This window comes from Homarus americanus, unplaced genomic scaffold (genome assembly GCF_018991925.1).
Source record: "Homarus americanus isolate GMGI-L3 unplaced genomic scaffold, GMGI_Hamer_2.0 scaffold4873, whole genome shotgun sequence".
Taxonomy (NCBI): domain Eukaryota; kingdom Metazoa; phylum Arthropoda; class Malacostraca; order Decapoda; family Nephropidae; genus Homarus; species Homarus americanus.
Genome location: NW_024752529.1, coordinates 10,001 through 22,251, shown reverse-complemented (window position 1 = coordinate 22,251; position 12,251 = coordinate 10,001). Strand labels below are relative to the sequence as shown.

At 47.0% G+C, this 12,251-nt stretch overlaps 1 protein-coding gene across 1 annotated transcript; it reads left to right on the top strand.

Moving 5' to 3' along the window:
• Positions 1 to 1,031: 1,031 nt before the first annotated feature.
• Positions 1,032 to 2,636, top strand: LOC121855129 (shematrin-like protein 1; the record flags this gene model as incomplete). The annotated part of the gene is made up of 3 exons (XM_042349995.1): positions 1,032 to 1,399; positions 1,727 to 2,092; positions 2,359 to 2,636. Coding segments are annotated over 3 exons (1,012 nt in total), but the record flags the coding sequence as incomplete, so codon positions are not given.
• Positions 2,637 to 12,251: the final 9,615 nt, after the last annotated feature.

Genomic DNA, 12,251 nt, shown 5'->3' with positions numbered 1-12,251 from the left:
CGTGGTAGTAACCTCACAGATGGTGTTATGAGGGCCTCACGTGGTAGTAACTCTTCACATATGGTGTTATGAGGGCCTGACGTGGTAGTAATTCCCCACAGATGGTGTTATATGAGTGAGGTGGTCCCAGGCCTTCCTATCGTAGACGGATTAACACATCGCTGGTTGTTGGGTCTCACGGCCGCTGTCACTAAGGGGGACTGTGAAGGTCAACCCGAGTAAGACAGGTTGAGTTTTTCACTGACTTAGCACCGTTCACCACTGTTTAACACTGGTTCCATTCTTCCTAAATGAAACAGCAACCCTGCCAGAACATGTTGATATTCCGGTGAGGAGGGTTCAGGGAGGCTGGTATGGGCCAACACAGCGGACCTGGCTGCTCCGAGGAGCGCCAGGCACGCCCCGACCCTGGTGGTCATGTGTGTGTATGTGTGTATGTGTGTTTGTGTGTGTGTGTATGTGTGTGTGTGTGTGTGTGTGTGTGTGTGTGTGTGTCCTTCATTCACCTACATCACTCTTTCACCCTTTCAACGGAGAGAGAGAGAGAGAGAGAGAGAGAGAGAGAGAGAGAGAGAGCCTCTTCCCGTTTCTTTCATCTCTTATTGTTTTCTACACATGTTTTTCCTTCAAAAACACTCTCACGTTTTTCATTTCTTCATTCATTTTTTCTTGTTCTTAGATAAGTACGACGGCTAACACTGTCGCTTTGTATTAATTACGTGTCTTAAATTCATACCTGTTTTGTGGAGCATACCTGATGCATTTACGAGTCAGCCCAAGAGGTCAGCCAACAGCACCTGACATCACATATACCAGGTTTTGAGTCAGTCCAGAGCGTCAGCCAAGGTTACCTGACATCACATATACCAGGTTTTGAATCAGCCCAGAGCGTCAGCCAACAGCACCTGACATCACATATACCAGGTTTTGAGTCAGCCCAGAGTGTCAGCCAACAGTACCTGACATCACATATACCAGTTTTGAGTCAGTCCAGAGCGTCAGCCAAGGTTACCTGACATCATATATACCAGGTTTGATTCAGTCCAGAGCGTCAGCCAACAGCACCTGACATCACATATACCACGTTTTAGTCAGTCCAGACAACAGCACCTGACATCACATATACCAGGTTTTGAGTCAGTCCAGAGCGTCAGCCAAGGTTACCTGACATCATATATACCAGGTTTTGATTCAGTCCAGAGCGTCAGCCAACAGCACCTGACATCACATATACCAGGTTTTGAGTCAGTCCAGAGCGTCAGCCAACAGTACCTGACATCACATATACCAGGTTTTGAGTCAGTCCAGAGCGTCAGCCAACAGCACCTGACATCACATATACCAGGTTTTGATTCAGTCCAGAGCGTCAGCCAACAGCACCTGACATCACATATACCAGGTTTTGAATTATCCAGAGCGTCAACAGTACCTGACATCACATATACCAGGTTTTGAGTCAGTCCAGAGCGTCAGCCAACGGGTACCTGACATCACATATACCAGGTTTTGAATTAGTCCAGAGCGTAGCCAACGTACTCGACATCATATATACCAGGTTTTGAATCAGTCCAGAGCGTCAGCCAACAGCACCTGACATCACATATACCAGGTTTTAATCAGTCCAGAGCGTCAGCCAACAGCACCTGACATCATATATACCAGGTTTTGAATCAGCCCAGAGCGTCAGCCAACAGCACCTGACATCACATATACCAGGTTTTGACAGTCCAGAGCGTCAGCCAACAGCACCTGACATCATATATACCAGGTTTTGAATCAGCCCAGAGCGTCAGCCAACAGCACCTGACAACATCACATATACCAGGTTTTAAATCAGTCCAGAGCGTCAGCCAACAGCACCTGACATCACATATACCAGGTTTTAATCAGTCCAGAGCGCGCCAACAGCACCTGACATCACATATACCAGGTTTGAATCAGTCCAGAGCGTCAGCCAACAGCACCTTGACATCATATATACCAGGTTTTGAGTCAGCCCAGAGCGTCAGCCAACAGCACCTGACATCATATATACCAGGTTTTGAGTCAGTCCAGAGCGTCAGCCAACAGCACCTGACATCATATATACCAGGTTTGAGTCAGTCCAGAGCGTCAGCCAACAGCACCTGACATCATATATACCAGGTTTTGAATCAGTCCAGAGCGTCAGCCAACAGCACCTGACATCATATATACCAGGTTTGAATCAGTCCAGAGCGTCAGCCAACAGCACCTGACATCACATATACCAGGTTTTGAATCAGTCCAGAGCGTCAGCCAACAGCACCTGACATCATATATACCAGGTTTTGAATCAGTCCAGTGTCAGCCAACAGCACCTGACATCACATATACCAGGTTTTGAGTCAGTCCAGAGCGTCAGCCAACAGCACCTGACATCACATATACCAGGGTTTGAATCAGCCCAGAGCGTCAGCCAACAGCACCTGACATCACATATACCAGGTTTTGAATTAGTCCAGAGCGTCAGCCAACAGCACCTGACATCACATATACCAGGTTTTGAATCAGTCCAGAGCGTCAGCCAACAGCACCTGACATCACATATACCAGGTTTTGAATCAGCCCAGAGCGTCAGCCAACAGCACCCTGACATCACATATACCAGGTTTTGAATCAGTCCAGAGCGTCAGCCAACAGCACCTGACATCATATATACCAGGTTTTGAATCAGTCCGAGTGTCAGCCAACAGCACCTGACAACACATACCAGGTCTTTTGAGTCAGTCCAGAGGTCAGCCAACAGCACCTGACATCACATATACCAGGTTTTGAATCAGCCCAGAGCGTCAGCCAACAGCACCTGACATCACATATACCAGGTTTGAATCAGTCCAGAGCGTCAGCCAACAGCACCTGACATCATATATACCAGGTTGAATCAGCCCAGAGCGTCAGCCAACAGCACCTGACATCACATATACCAGGTTTTGAATCAGTCCAGAGCGTCAGCCAACAGCACCTGACATCATATATACCAGGTTTTGAATCAGTCCAGAGCGTCAGCCACAGCACCTGACATCACATATACCAGGTTTTGAATCAGTCCAGAGCGTCACCAACAGCACCGACATCATATATACCAGGTTTTGAATCAGTCCAGTGTCAGCCAACAGCACCTGACATCACATATACCAGGTTTTGAGTCAGTCCAGAGCGTCAGCCAACAGCACCTGACATCACATATACCAGGTTTTGAATCAGCCCAGAGCGTCAGCCAACAGCACCTGACATCACATATACCAGGTTTTGAATCAGCCCAGAGCGTCAGCCAAGGGTACCTTGACATCATATATACCAGGCTTTTGAATCAGTCCAGAGTCAGCCAACAGTACCTGACATCACATACCAGGTTTTGAGTCAGTCCAGAGTGTCAGCTAAGGGTACCTGACATCATACAATTAACGTCTCCCTAACACACACACAAACATCTCACATACACCCACGTAGGTTCGAACACAATACCGAACCCACATTTCGACTCCCTGAACTGAACCCTCACCATTTACAAACTTGCCTCAATTGAAGCATCATGAAGCACCCTCGATCTCTGGCTTAACGCATATATTACATTTTTCTTAAGAACTTCAATTGAAAAGTTATGAAATTTATCGTTCAGTCAACAGGCTAGACATTGTTTCATTGGTCAGGATCGTTAATGATGTTTTGTTATTTTAACCTGACTGACTACAGGGTAAATTCCTAACTTAATATTGTCAGTATTGATGTTAATTTTGATAATGGTAATAATGGTGAGAGTTACAATGATGGCTGAGAGTTTAATGATGATGATGATGATGTGGTGATGATAATGATGATGATGATAATATGAACCAAAAATAACAACAAAATCAAACTAAATTCCACTGTCTTTTACCTCAACAAATCTTAACACTAACTCTTAACTTAATTAAATTCGGCAACTTTGAGCCAACCAAACAAAACAAACAACAACAACTCCATAATGAACGTAAATCAGTTAGTGTATTCCCGACATGACCTGACCTGACCTGACCTAACCTAACCTGACCTGACCTGACCTGACTCCAACCTAACCTGACCTGACCTAACCTAACCTGACTCGACCTAACCTAACCTAACCTAATCTAACCTAAACTAATACATTTTTACTCCAATGAAGTTTGGAAGGACTTAACGTTGGTCGGTGAGAGAGACAACATTCCATTATTTTTAAGACAAAGTTTGAGGGACTTAAGCTGCAGGAATTTAAATTTAGTATTTGATTCAACACTCAACATTATTTTCATCTGTCTGGGAGGGAGGGAGGAGGGAGGGACAGATGGAGGAGGGAGGGAGGACAGATGGAGGGGAAAGGAGGGAGGAGAGTCATATGAAACATTTTATTAGGTATTTACAGCTAAATGTTAATGACGCTTTATACAAGGACAGGTACCCCCACAAAGAATCAGCTTACCCTATTCTCATTCTTATTACCTCATTACTGAGAGGTAACATACAGGTAATTTATACACCTGACCGAGGGGTGTGTGTGTGTGTGTGTGTGTGTGTGTGTGTGTGTGCGGTCATGACTGTCACCCTATCATGTCACATAACCGGTAAATCACGCGAGGGTCAGGTCAGGGTAGTTACTGTCACAGGTAAACACGTCAAGGTAGAGAATTATTGCAGGTTTTATGAGGGGCTTCTTGGGGCGCTGTAACCTGATGTATATTATGGATGGTTGAGGTGGTAGGAGCCATAGGGGGAGGGGGTATTTGATGGGGGTTACGGCTTTTTTCTTGCTCTTCTTCCTCCTCCTCCTTCCTCTTCCCTTTTCTTTCCTTTCCCTTCTTCTCTTTCTCCCTTTATCTCTTTTTTCTCCTTTCTCCCCCTCCTCCATATCTCCCCTCCCTTCTCCACCACGACCCTCCTTTCTCCACCACAACCCCCTTCTCCACCACACCCCCTCCCACGTGTTATCATGTTAGTCAGTCTCACTCAACAAATATCACCTGAATAAGCAATATATCTCATTAACCTGGACTCAAAGATCATCACCAACTACACTTTACCCTCCATACTGTAGAGGAATACATACATACATACATACATACATACATACATACATACATACATGCCACGTATGGTGGTGAGAGCTGTGTGTCGAACCGTTGTCCTCACAGTTTACTTGACCACTTTACCAGCTGTATAACCAACGGCTGATGGCACTATAGCGGGGTTGGTAGACGTGGTATAAAAATTATCTCTATCTCTCTCTCTCTCTGGGTCTCCTCTATCTCTCAATCTCTCTGTCTCCCAACCTTTCCACCCATCTCTCCATCTATCTTACTGTCTCTCAATCTCTACATCCTCTATCTCTGTCTCATCTCTCCACCCATCTATCTCTCCCTGTGTCTCCTGTCTCATCTCTCCACCCATCTATCTCCCCTGTGTCTCCTGTCTCCCTGTGTCTCCTGTTCTCATCTCTCCACCCATCTATCTCTCCTGTGTCTCCTGTCTCTCATCTCTCCACCCATCTATCTCCCTGTGCTCTCCACGATCAAGGAGAGACTTCATCTCTTCTTGAAGGATTTACTCTGAAGAGAAAAGTTTCTCTTAGTTGAGTCCGAGAGATCCTGAGCCCTGTCTTATCTCTCTCTCTCTCTCTCTAAACATTTTATTCTCCTCCTCTCCTCTCCTCTTTATACCTCATATTCCTCCTTCTTATTTCCTCTTCCACTTTTCCCCTGATCTAACCTTCTCCTTATCCCTCCTCCACCACCTCTGACGTCAGCCACGACCATAATATTACAGGTGATACAAGTAAAAGCTCCCTCCCTCTGTTGCTTGAATTGCACGTAATGATAAGGGGTAGATGAGGGGAGGGGGGAAGGAGGGGAGGGGAAGGAAGGAGAAAGAAGGTGGAGGGAGAGAGAGAGGAAAGGGAAGAAAGAAGGGGAGGGGGGGAGAGAGAGAGAGAGAGGGGGGGATTCTCATTGACCTGGTTTTTCTTTCGGTGAGGGAAGGGAAGGAGGGAAGGGGAAGGAGGGAAGGGGGTGATTGAAGGAAGAAGGATGAAAGACGGGGAGGCGGTCCGAGGGATCTGGGTAGATTAGAATGTAGATTTGTAAAGGGAAGGGGAGGGATAAGAAGGGAAGGGGAAGGGGGAAGGGAGGGAAGGAGGGGAGGGATTAAAGGGATTGGATAGCTTAGGAATCTGGGTCTGTTGTTTGAGTTTCAAGGGAAGGGAGGGGAGGGGAGGGGGGAATGGATGAGGGAAGGGTACAGGGAATGGCAGAGAGGGTTAGATGGAAAAGCACTCACTCTCACACCCTTAGGTTAGGTTAGGTTAGGTTAGGTTAGGTTAGGTTAGGTTAGGTTAGGGTTTAAATATTTTGGGGGAGAATAATATTTCAGGAACCCAAATCTTTTTAATAATCTCAAATTCCCATTCCCGAATATGGTAACAGGAACCGTCTCTCATTCCCAAATTCCTTCCGGTTAAAGCAATTTATTTTCGGATTTTGATACCTGAGAATATTAAGACATGATAACCGGCCCTCATTCCCGGACCATATTCCCAGCACTCGTTCACGGATTCCAATATTTTACCTGTAGTGTTTTAATCCTCATATCGAGATTCCTGGTAACGTTCCCGAAATTCCGGAGATCTCGACCAACCAGGAACTGCATGGTGGGTATTTAACTGTGTGGCCATGTAAGTGGGCACCCTGTGGGTATTTAACTGTGTGGCCATGTAAGTGGGCACCCTGTGGGTATTTAACTGTGTGGCCATGTAAGTGGGCACCCTGTGGGTATTTAACTGTGTGGCCATGGAAGTGGGCACCCTGTGGGTATTTAACTGTGTGGCCATGTAAGTGGGCACCCTGTGGGTATTTAACTGTGTACATGTAAGTGGGCACCCTGTGGGTATTTAACTGTGGCCATGTAAGTGGGCACCCTGTGGGTATTTAACTGTGTGGCCATGGAAGTGGGCACCCTGTGGGTATTTAACTGTGTGGCCATGTAAGTGGGCACCCTGTGGGTATTTAACTGTGTGGCCATGTAAGGGCACCCTGTGGGTATTTAACTGTGTGGCCATGGAAGTGGGCACCCTGTGGGTATTTAACTGTGTGGCCATGTGAGTGGGCACCCTGTGGGTATTTAACTGTGTGGCCATGTAAGTGGGACCCTGTGGGTATTTAACTGTGTGGCCATGGAAGTGCCCTGTGGATATTTAACTGTGTGGCCAGTGTAAGTGGGCACCCTGTGGGTATTTAACTGTGTGGCCATGTAAGTGGGCACCCTGTGGGTATTTAACTGTGTGGCCATGGAAGTGGCACCCTGTGGGTATTTAACTGTGTGGCCATGTAAGTGGGCACCCTGTGGGTATTTAACTGTGGCCATGTAAGTGGGCACCCTGTGGGTATTTAACTGTGTGGCCATGGAAGTGGGCACCCTGTGGGTATTTAACTATGTGCCATGTAAGTGGGCACCCTGTGGGTATTTAACTGTGTGGCCATGTAAGTGGGCACCCTGTGGGTATTTAACTGTGTGGCCATGGAAGTGGGCACCCTGTGGGTATTTAACTGTGTGCCATGTAAGGGGCACCCTGTGGGTATTTAACTGTGTGGCCATGTAAGTGGGCACCCTGTGGTATTTAACCGTGTGCCATGGAAGTGGGCACCCTGTGGGTATTTAACCTGTGGCCATGTAAGTGGGTACCCTGTGGGTATTTAACTGTGTGGCCATGTAAGTGGGCACCCTGGGTATTTAACTGTGTGGCCATGTAAGTGGGCACCCCTGTGGGTATTTAACTGTGTGGCCATGTAAGTGGGCACCCTGTGGGTATTTAACTGTGTATGGAAGTGGGCACCTGTGGGTATTTAACTGTGTGGACATGTAAGTGGGTAAACCCTGTGGGTATTTAACTGTGTCCATGTAAGTGGGCACCCTGTGGGTATTTAACTGTGTGGCCATGGAAGTGGGCACCCTGTGGGTATTTAACTGTGTGGCCATGGAAGTGGGCACCCTGTGGGTATTTAACTGTGTGGCCATGTAAGTGGGCACCCTGTGGTATTTAACTGTGTGGCCATGTAAGTGGGCACCCTGTGGGTATTTAACCGTGTGGCCATGTAAGTAGGCACCCTGTGGGTATTTAACCGTGTGGCCATGTAAGGGGCACCCTGTGGGTATTTAACTGTGTGGCTAGCAAGTGGCACCCTGTGGGTATTTAACCGTGTGGCCATGTAAGTGGGCACCCTGGTATTTAACTGTGGCATCCCTGTGGTATTTAACTGTGTGGCCATGGAAGTGGGCACCCTGTGGGTATTTAACTGTGTGGCCATGTAAGTGGGCACCCTGTGGGTATTTAACTGTATTTGGAGGTAATTTAATGTTCGTGATTCCTTCGTGAAATTCTTGTCAGTAAAAATAACGAAACAATAAAACGAAATAAAATATAATCTGCGTGGCATGGAGAGAGAGAGAGAGAGAGAGAGAGAGAGAGAGAGAGAGAGAGAGAGAGAGAGAGAGAGAGAGAGAGTCTACCTGGAGGAAAATTAATTAAGAAAGGCAAGGAAAAGAAATGGAGATGGTGAGAAGAAAGGAAGAAAATGAGAGATGAGAGAAAGATGAGAAAGTGAGAGAGATTAGAGACAGTGCAGATCCAAAGAGGAACTTAAAGAACAATGTTTTTATTTCTAGTGAGGATTTGGTCTTGATTAACACACACACACACACACACACACGTTACTGTGCCTTTACATAAACAAGTCTGTGTGTGTGTGTGTGTGTGTGCATAACTCACGTGTACGTACCCACCAGTGGACGTTTTCGAGATAGTTAATGTTAGCGGCATAATTAAGATTTAAATTATGAACAACGCACGGAATGTTGACACGCTAGTCTTAGTGAAGGACACACACACACACACACTACACTACTAGTGGGAGGGAGGGAGAGAGGGAAACAGAGTAAGGAGGAGACAGGGAGGAGGGAGGGAGGAGGGAAGCAGAGTAAGGGAGAGACAAGGAGGGGGGAGGGGGAGGGAGGAGGGAGGGAGGGAGGAGGAAACAGAGTAAGGGAGAGACAGGGAGGAGGGAGGAGGGAGGGAAGCAGAGTAAGGAGAGACAAGGAGGGGAGGGAGGAGGAGGAGGGAGGGAGGGAACAGTGAAAGGAGAGGACAAGGAGGGAGGGAGGGAGAGAGAGAGGGAAACAGAGTAAGGGAGAGACAAGGAGGGAGGGAGAGAAGGAAACAGAGTAAGGGAGAGACAGGGAGGGAGGGAGGGTGGAAGAGGGAAACAGAGTAAGGGAGAGACAGGAGGGAGGGAGGGAGGGAGAGGGAAACAGAGTAAGGGAGAGACAGGGAGGGAGGGAGGGAGGGAGGGAAGCAGAGCAAGGGAGAGACAAGGAGGGAGGAGGAGGAGGAACAGTGGAAGGGAGAGACAAGGAGGGAGGGAGGGAGAGAGAGAGGGAAACAGAGTAAGGAGAGACAAGGAGGGAGGGAGAGAGGAAACAGAGTAAGGGAGAGACAGGGAGGGAGGGAGGGAGGGAGGGAGGGAACAGAGTAAGGGAGAGACAAGGAGGGAGGGAGGGAGGGAAACAGAGTAAGGGAGAGACAGGAGGGAGGGAGGGAGGGAAACAGAGTAAGGGAGAGACAAGGAGGGAGGGAGGAGGGAAACAGAGTAAGGGAGACAAGGAGGAGGGAGGAGGAGGAAACAGTGTATGGAGAGAAAAGATGATTGTTGACTCCTCATATATGCAGTCGACTTTCTTTCTCTGTCTCCCCTATCTGCCCTTTTCTCTCCCAAAACACACAAAACCATGCCATGATCTCTCTCTCTCTCTCTACTCAGGCAACCAGATAGTGGCAGCATTCGTGACCTCAACTGACAAACACAAGAGACAAGGCCTACACACACACACACACACACACAGGTTCGTGACCTCAACAGTGTTCATGTCGGTATCACATTCATCTCTAGCGGACTGCGTGCTGTCTGGTTGTGTGCAGCATCGCGTGTGTTGTGAGGTGTAGGGTAGGAAGAGGGGTGGTTGAGAGGAGAGGGAAGAGGGGTGATTGAGAGGAGGAAGGGAAGAGGAGGAAGAGGGGTGATTGAAAAGAGGAGGGGAAGAAGAGGAAGAGGGGTGATTGAGAGGAGGGGGAAAGTAGGAGGAGGACCCATTACATTGTATTTACATTTTCTAGACCAATCATCTCACATCTGTACGTTTTCTGAACCAATTACATTCTATTTACACTTTCTAGACCAATCAGCTCCTGTCTATACATTTTCTGGACCAATCACATTCTATTTACACTTTCTAGACCAATCAGCTCACGTCTATACATTTTCTGGACCAATCACTTCCGTTTTACATTTTTCTAGACCAATCAGACCCTGTAAATGTTTCCAACAATCCAAACACAACACAACGCCAAAAAGCATTATAGTTACATCACCAAATATATTCTGGCTGAGAGTAAAAGTAACAAGATGACGAAAGCCAAATGTTCTCCTCCCCTCTGAGGTGAAGGATAATGGCGTCCAAATTGCACCCAGACTCATCCTTAAGCAGAAATGTTGTTGTCGAGGAGTTAAATGTTATTCTCACTTTGGGAAAAACTCTTGCCAAACCCTCACAGCCCTAATATTCCCTGAGGAGATATGCTAAAACTCGCTCAAATCAAATAAAAACTCGCTAAAATTAATTAAATCTTATTAAAACTCGTTAAAAATCACTTAAAACATCTACAAATCGCTAAAACCACTAAAAATCCGCTTTACCTCACTAAAACCAACGAGTCATCCTTGTGAGTCATCTCAGAGGTCGCCTCTGACCACACTGGCAGTAGTGTTGTGAGTCGGCACAGCAGCGGTAGCCAGGAGACGGATGGTGAGTGGTGAGGGAGGAGGAGAGAGGGAGAAGGTCTGAGAGAGGGAGGGAGGGAGGGAAGGAGGAGGAAGAGGAGAGAGGGAGAAAGGGAGAGGGAGGAGGTGAGGGAAGGAAGTGGTGGGAAAGGTTGAGGATGTGGGAAGGAGAGAGAGAGAGAGAGAGAGAGAGAGAGAGAGAGAGAGAGAGAGAGAGAGAGAATTTTATATGATTGATATACCGAAATAAAAATCTCTCACACACACCAAACTTCTCTTGTCGTTGCCTGAACCAAATTGAAGTCTTGAGAGAAATGTTGTTTTTGTTGGGTTTTGGGGGTGCAGGGGTGAGGGTGTGTGGGGTGCGGGGGTGTGGGGAGAGGGAGAGGAGGAAGAAAGAATGTTTGGTTAGGTTAGGTTAGGTTAGGGTAGGTTAGCGTTAGGTTAGGTTAGGTTAGGTAGGTTAGGTAGGGTAGGTTAGGTTAGGTTAGGTTAGGTTAGGTTAGGTTAGCGTTAGGTTAGCGTTAGGTTAGGTTAGGTTAGGTTAGGTTGTTTAATCTAAGTGAAATAAGCTTGGTCATTTAATCTTTGCCTGAACCATTACGCTTTGTTAACTCAGTTGCTACTTAAACCTGATTGGATAAGAAAAATCAATCACACCTTCTGATTGGACAGAGAAAATCACCTCACCGAACAACAACAACAAATATAATAATAATAATAATAATAATAATAATAATAATAATAATAATAAATAATAATAATAATAATAAATTAACAATAATAATAATAATAATAATAATAATAAATAACCAGTCACTCAGATTACCTTCAACAACCACGAGATAAAAAAATCACAATAACCTAACCTAATCATGCTGACAACAGCCTGATTCTGACAGAGATTCGCCAACAATGATTATATACACGATAAGAGCGACCCCGTGTGAGTGCTACAGTAATTAAACACATGAGAAGCCTGGCCTGTTATTGCCGCTATAACGAGGTGCGGCGGAAACAACCCATTTGGCGGCGTACAAAAGTTACATCGGTTTAATTAACACCCGCCCACTGATCTGAGAGAGAGAGAGAGAGAGAGAGAGAGAGAGAGAGAGAGACATATAACCCAGTGAATGATGACAGGCCACAAGCTGTACCTCACGGGAAGGGAGGGAGGGGGTCAGTCACAGGGGAGGCAGTCACAGGGGGACAGTCACAGGGGGGCTAGTCACAGGGGGGGCCAGTCACAGGGGGGACAGTCACAGGGGGGGCCAGCACACGGGGGGTCATCACAGGGGGGACAGTCACAGGGGGGGCCAGTCACAGGGGGCCAGTCACAGGGGGACAGTCACGGGGGTCAGTCACAGGGGGTCAGTCACGGGGCAAATCAGAGGG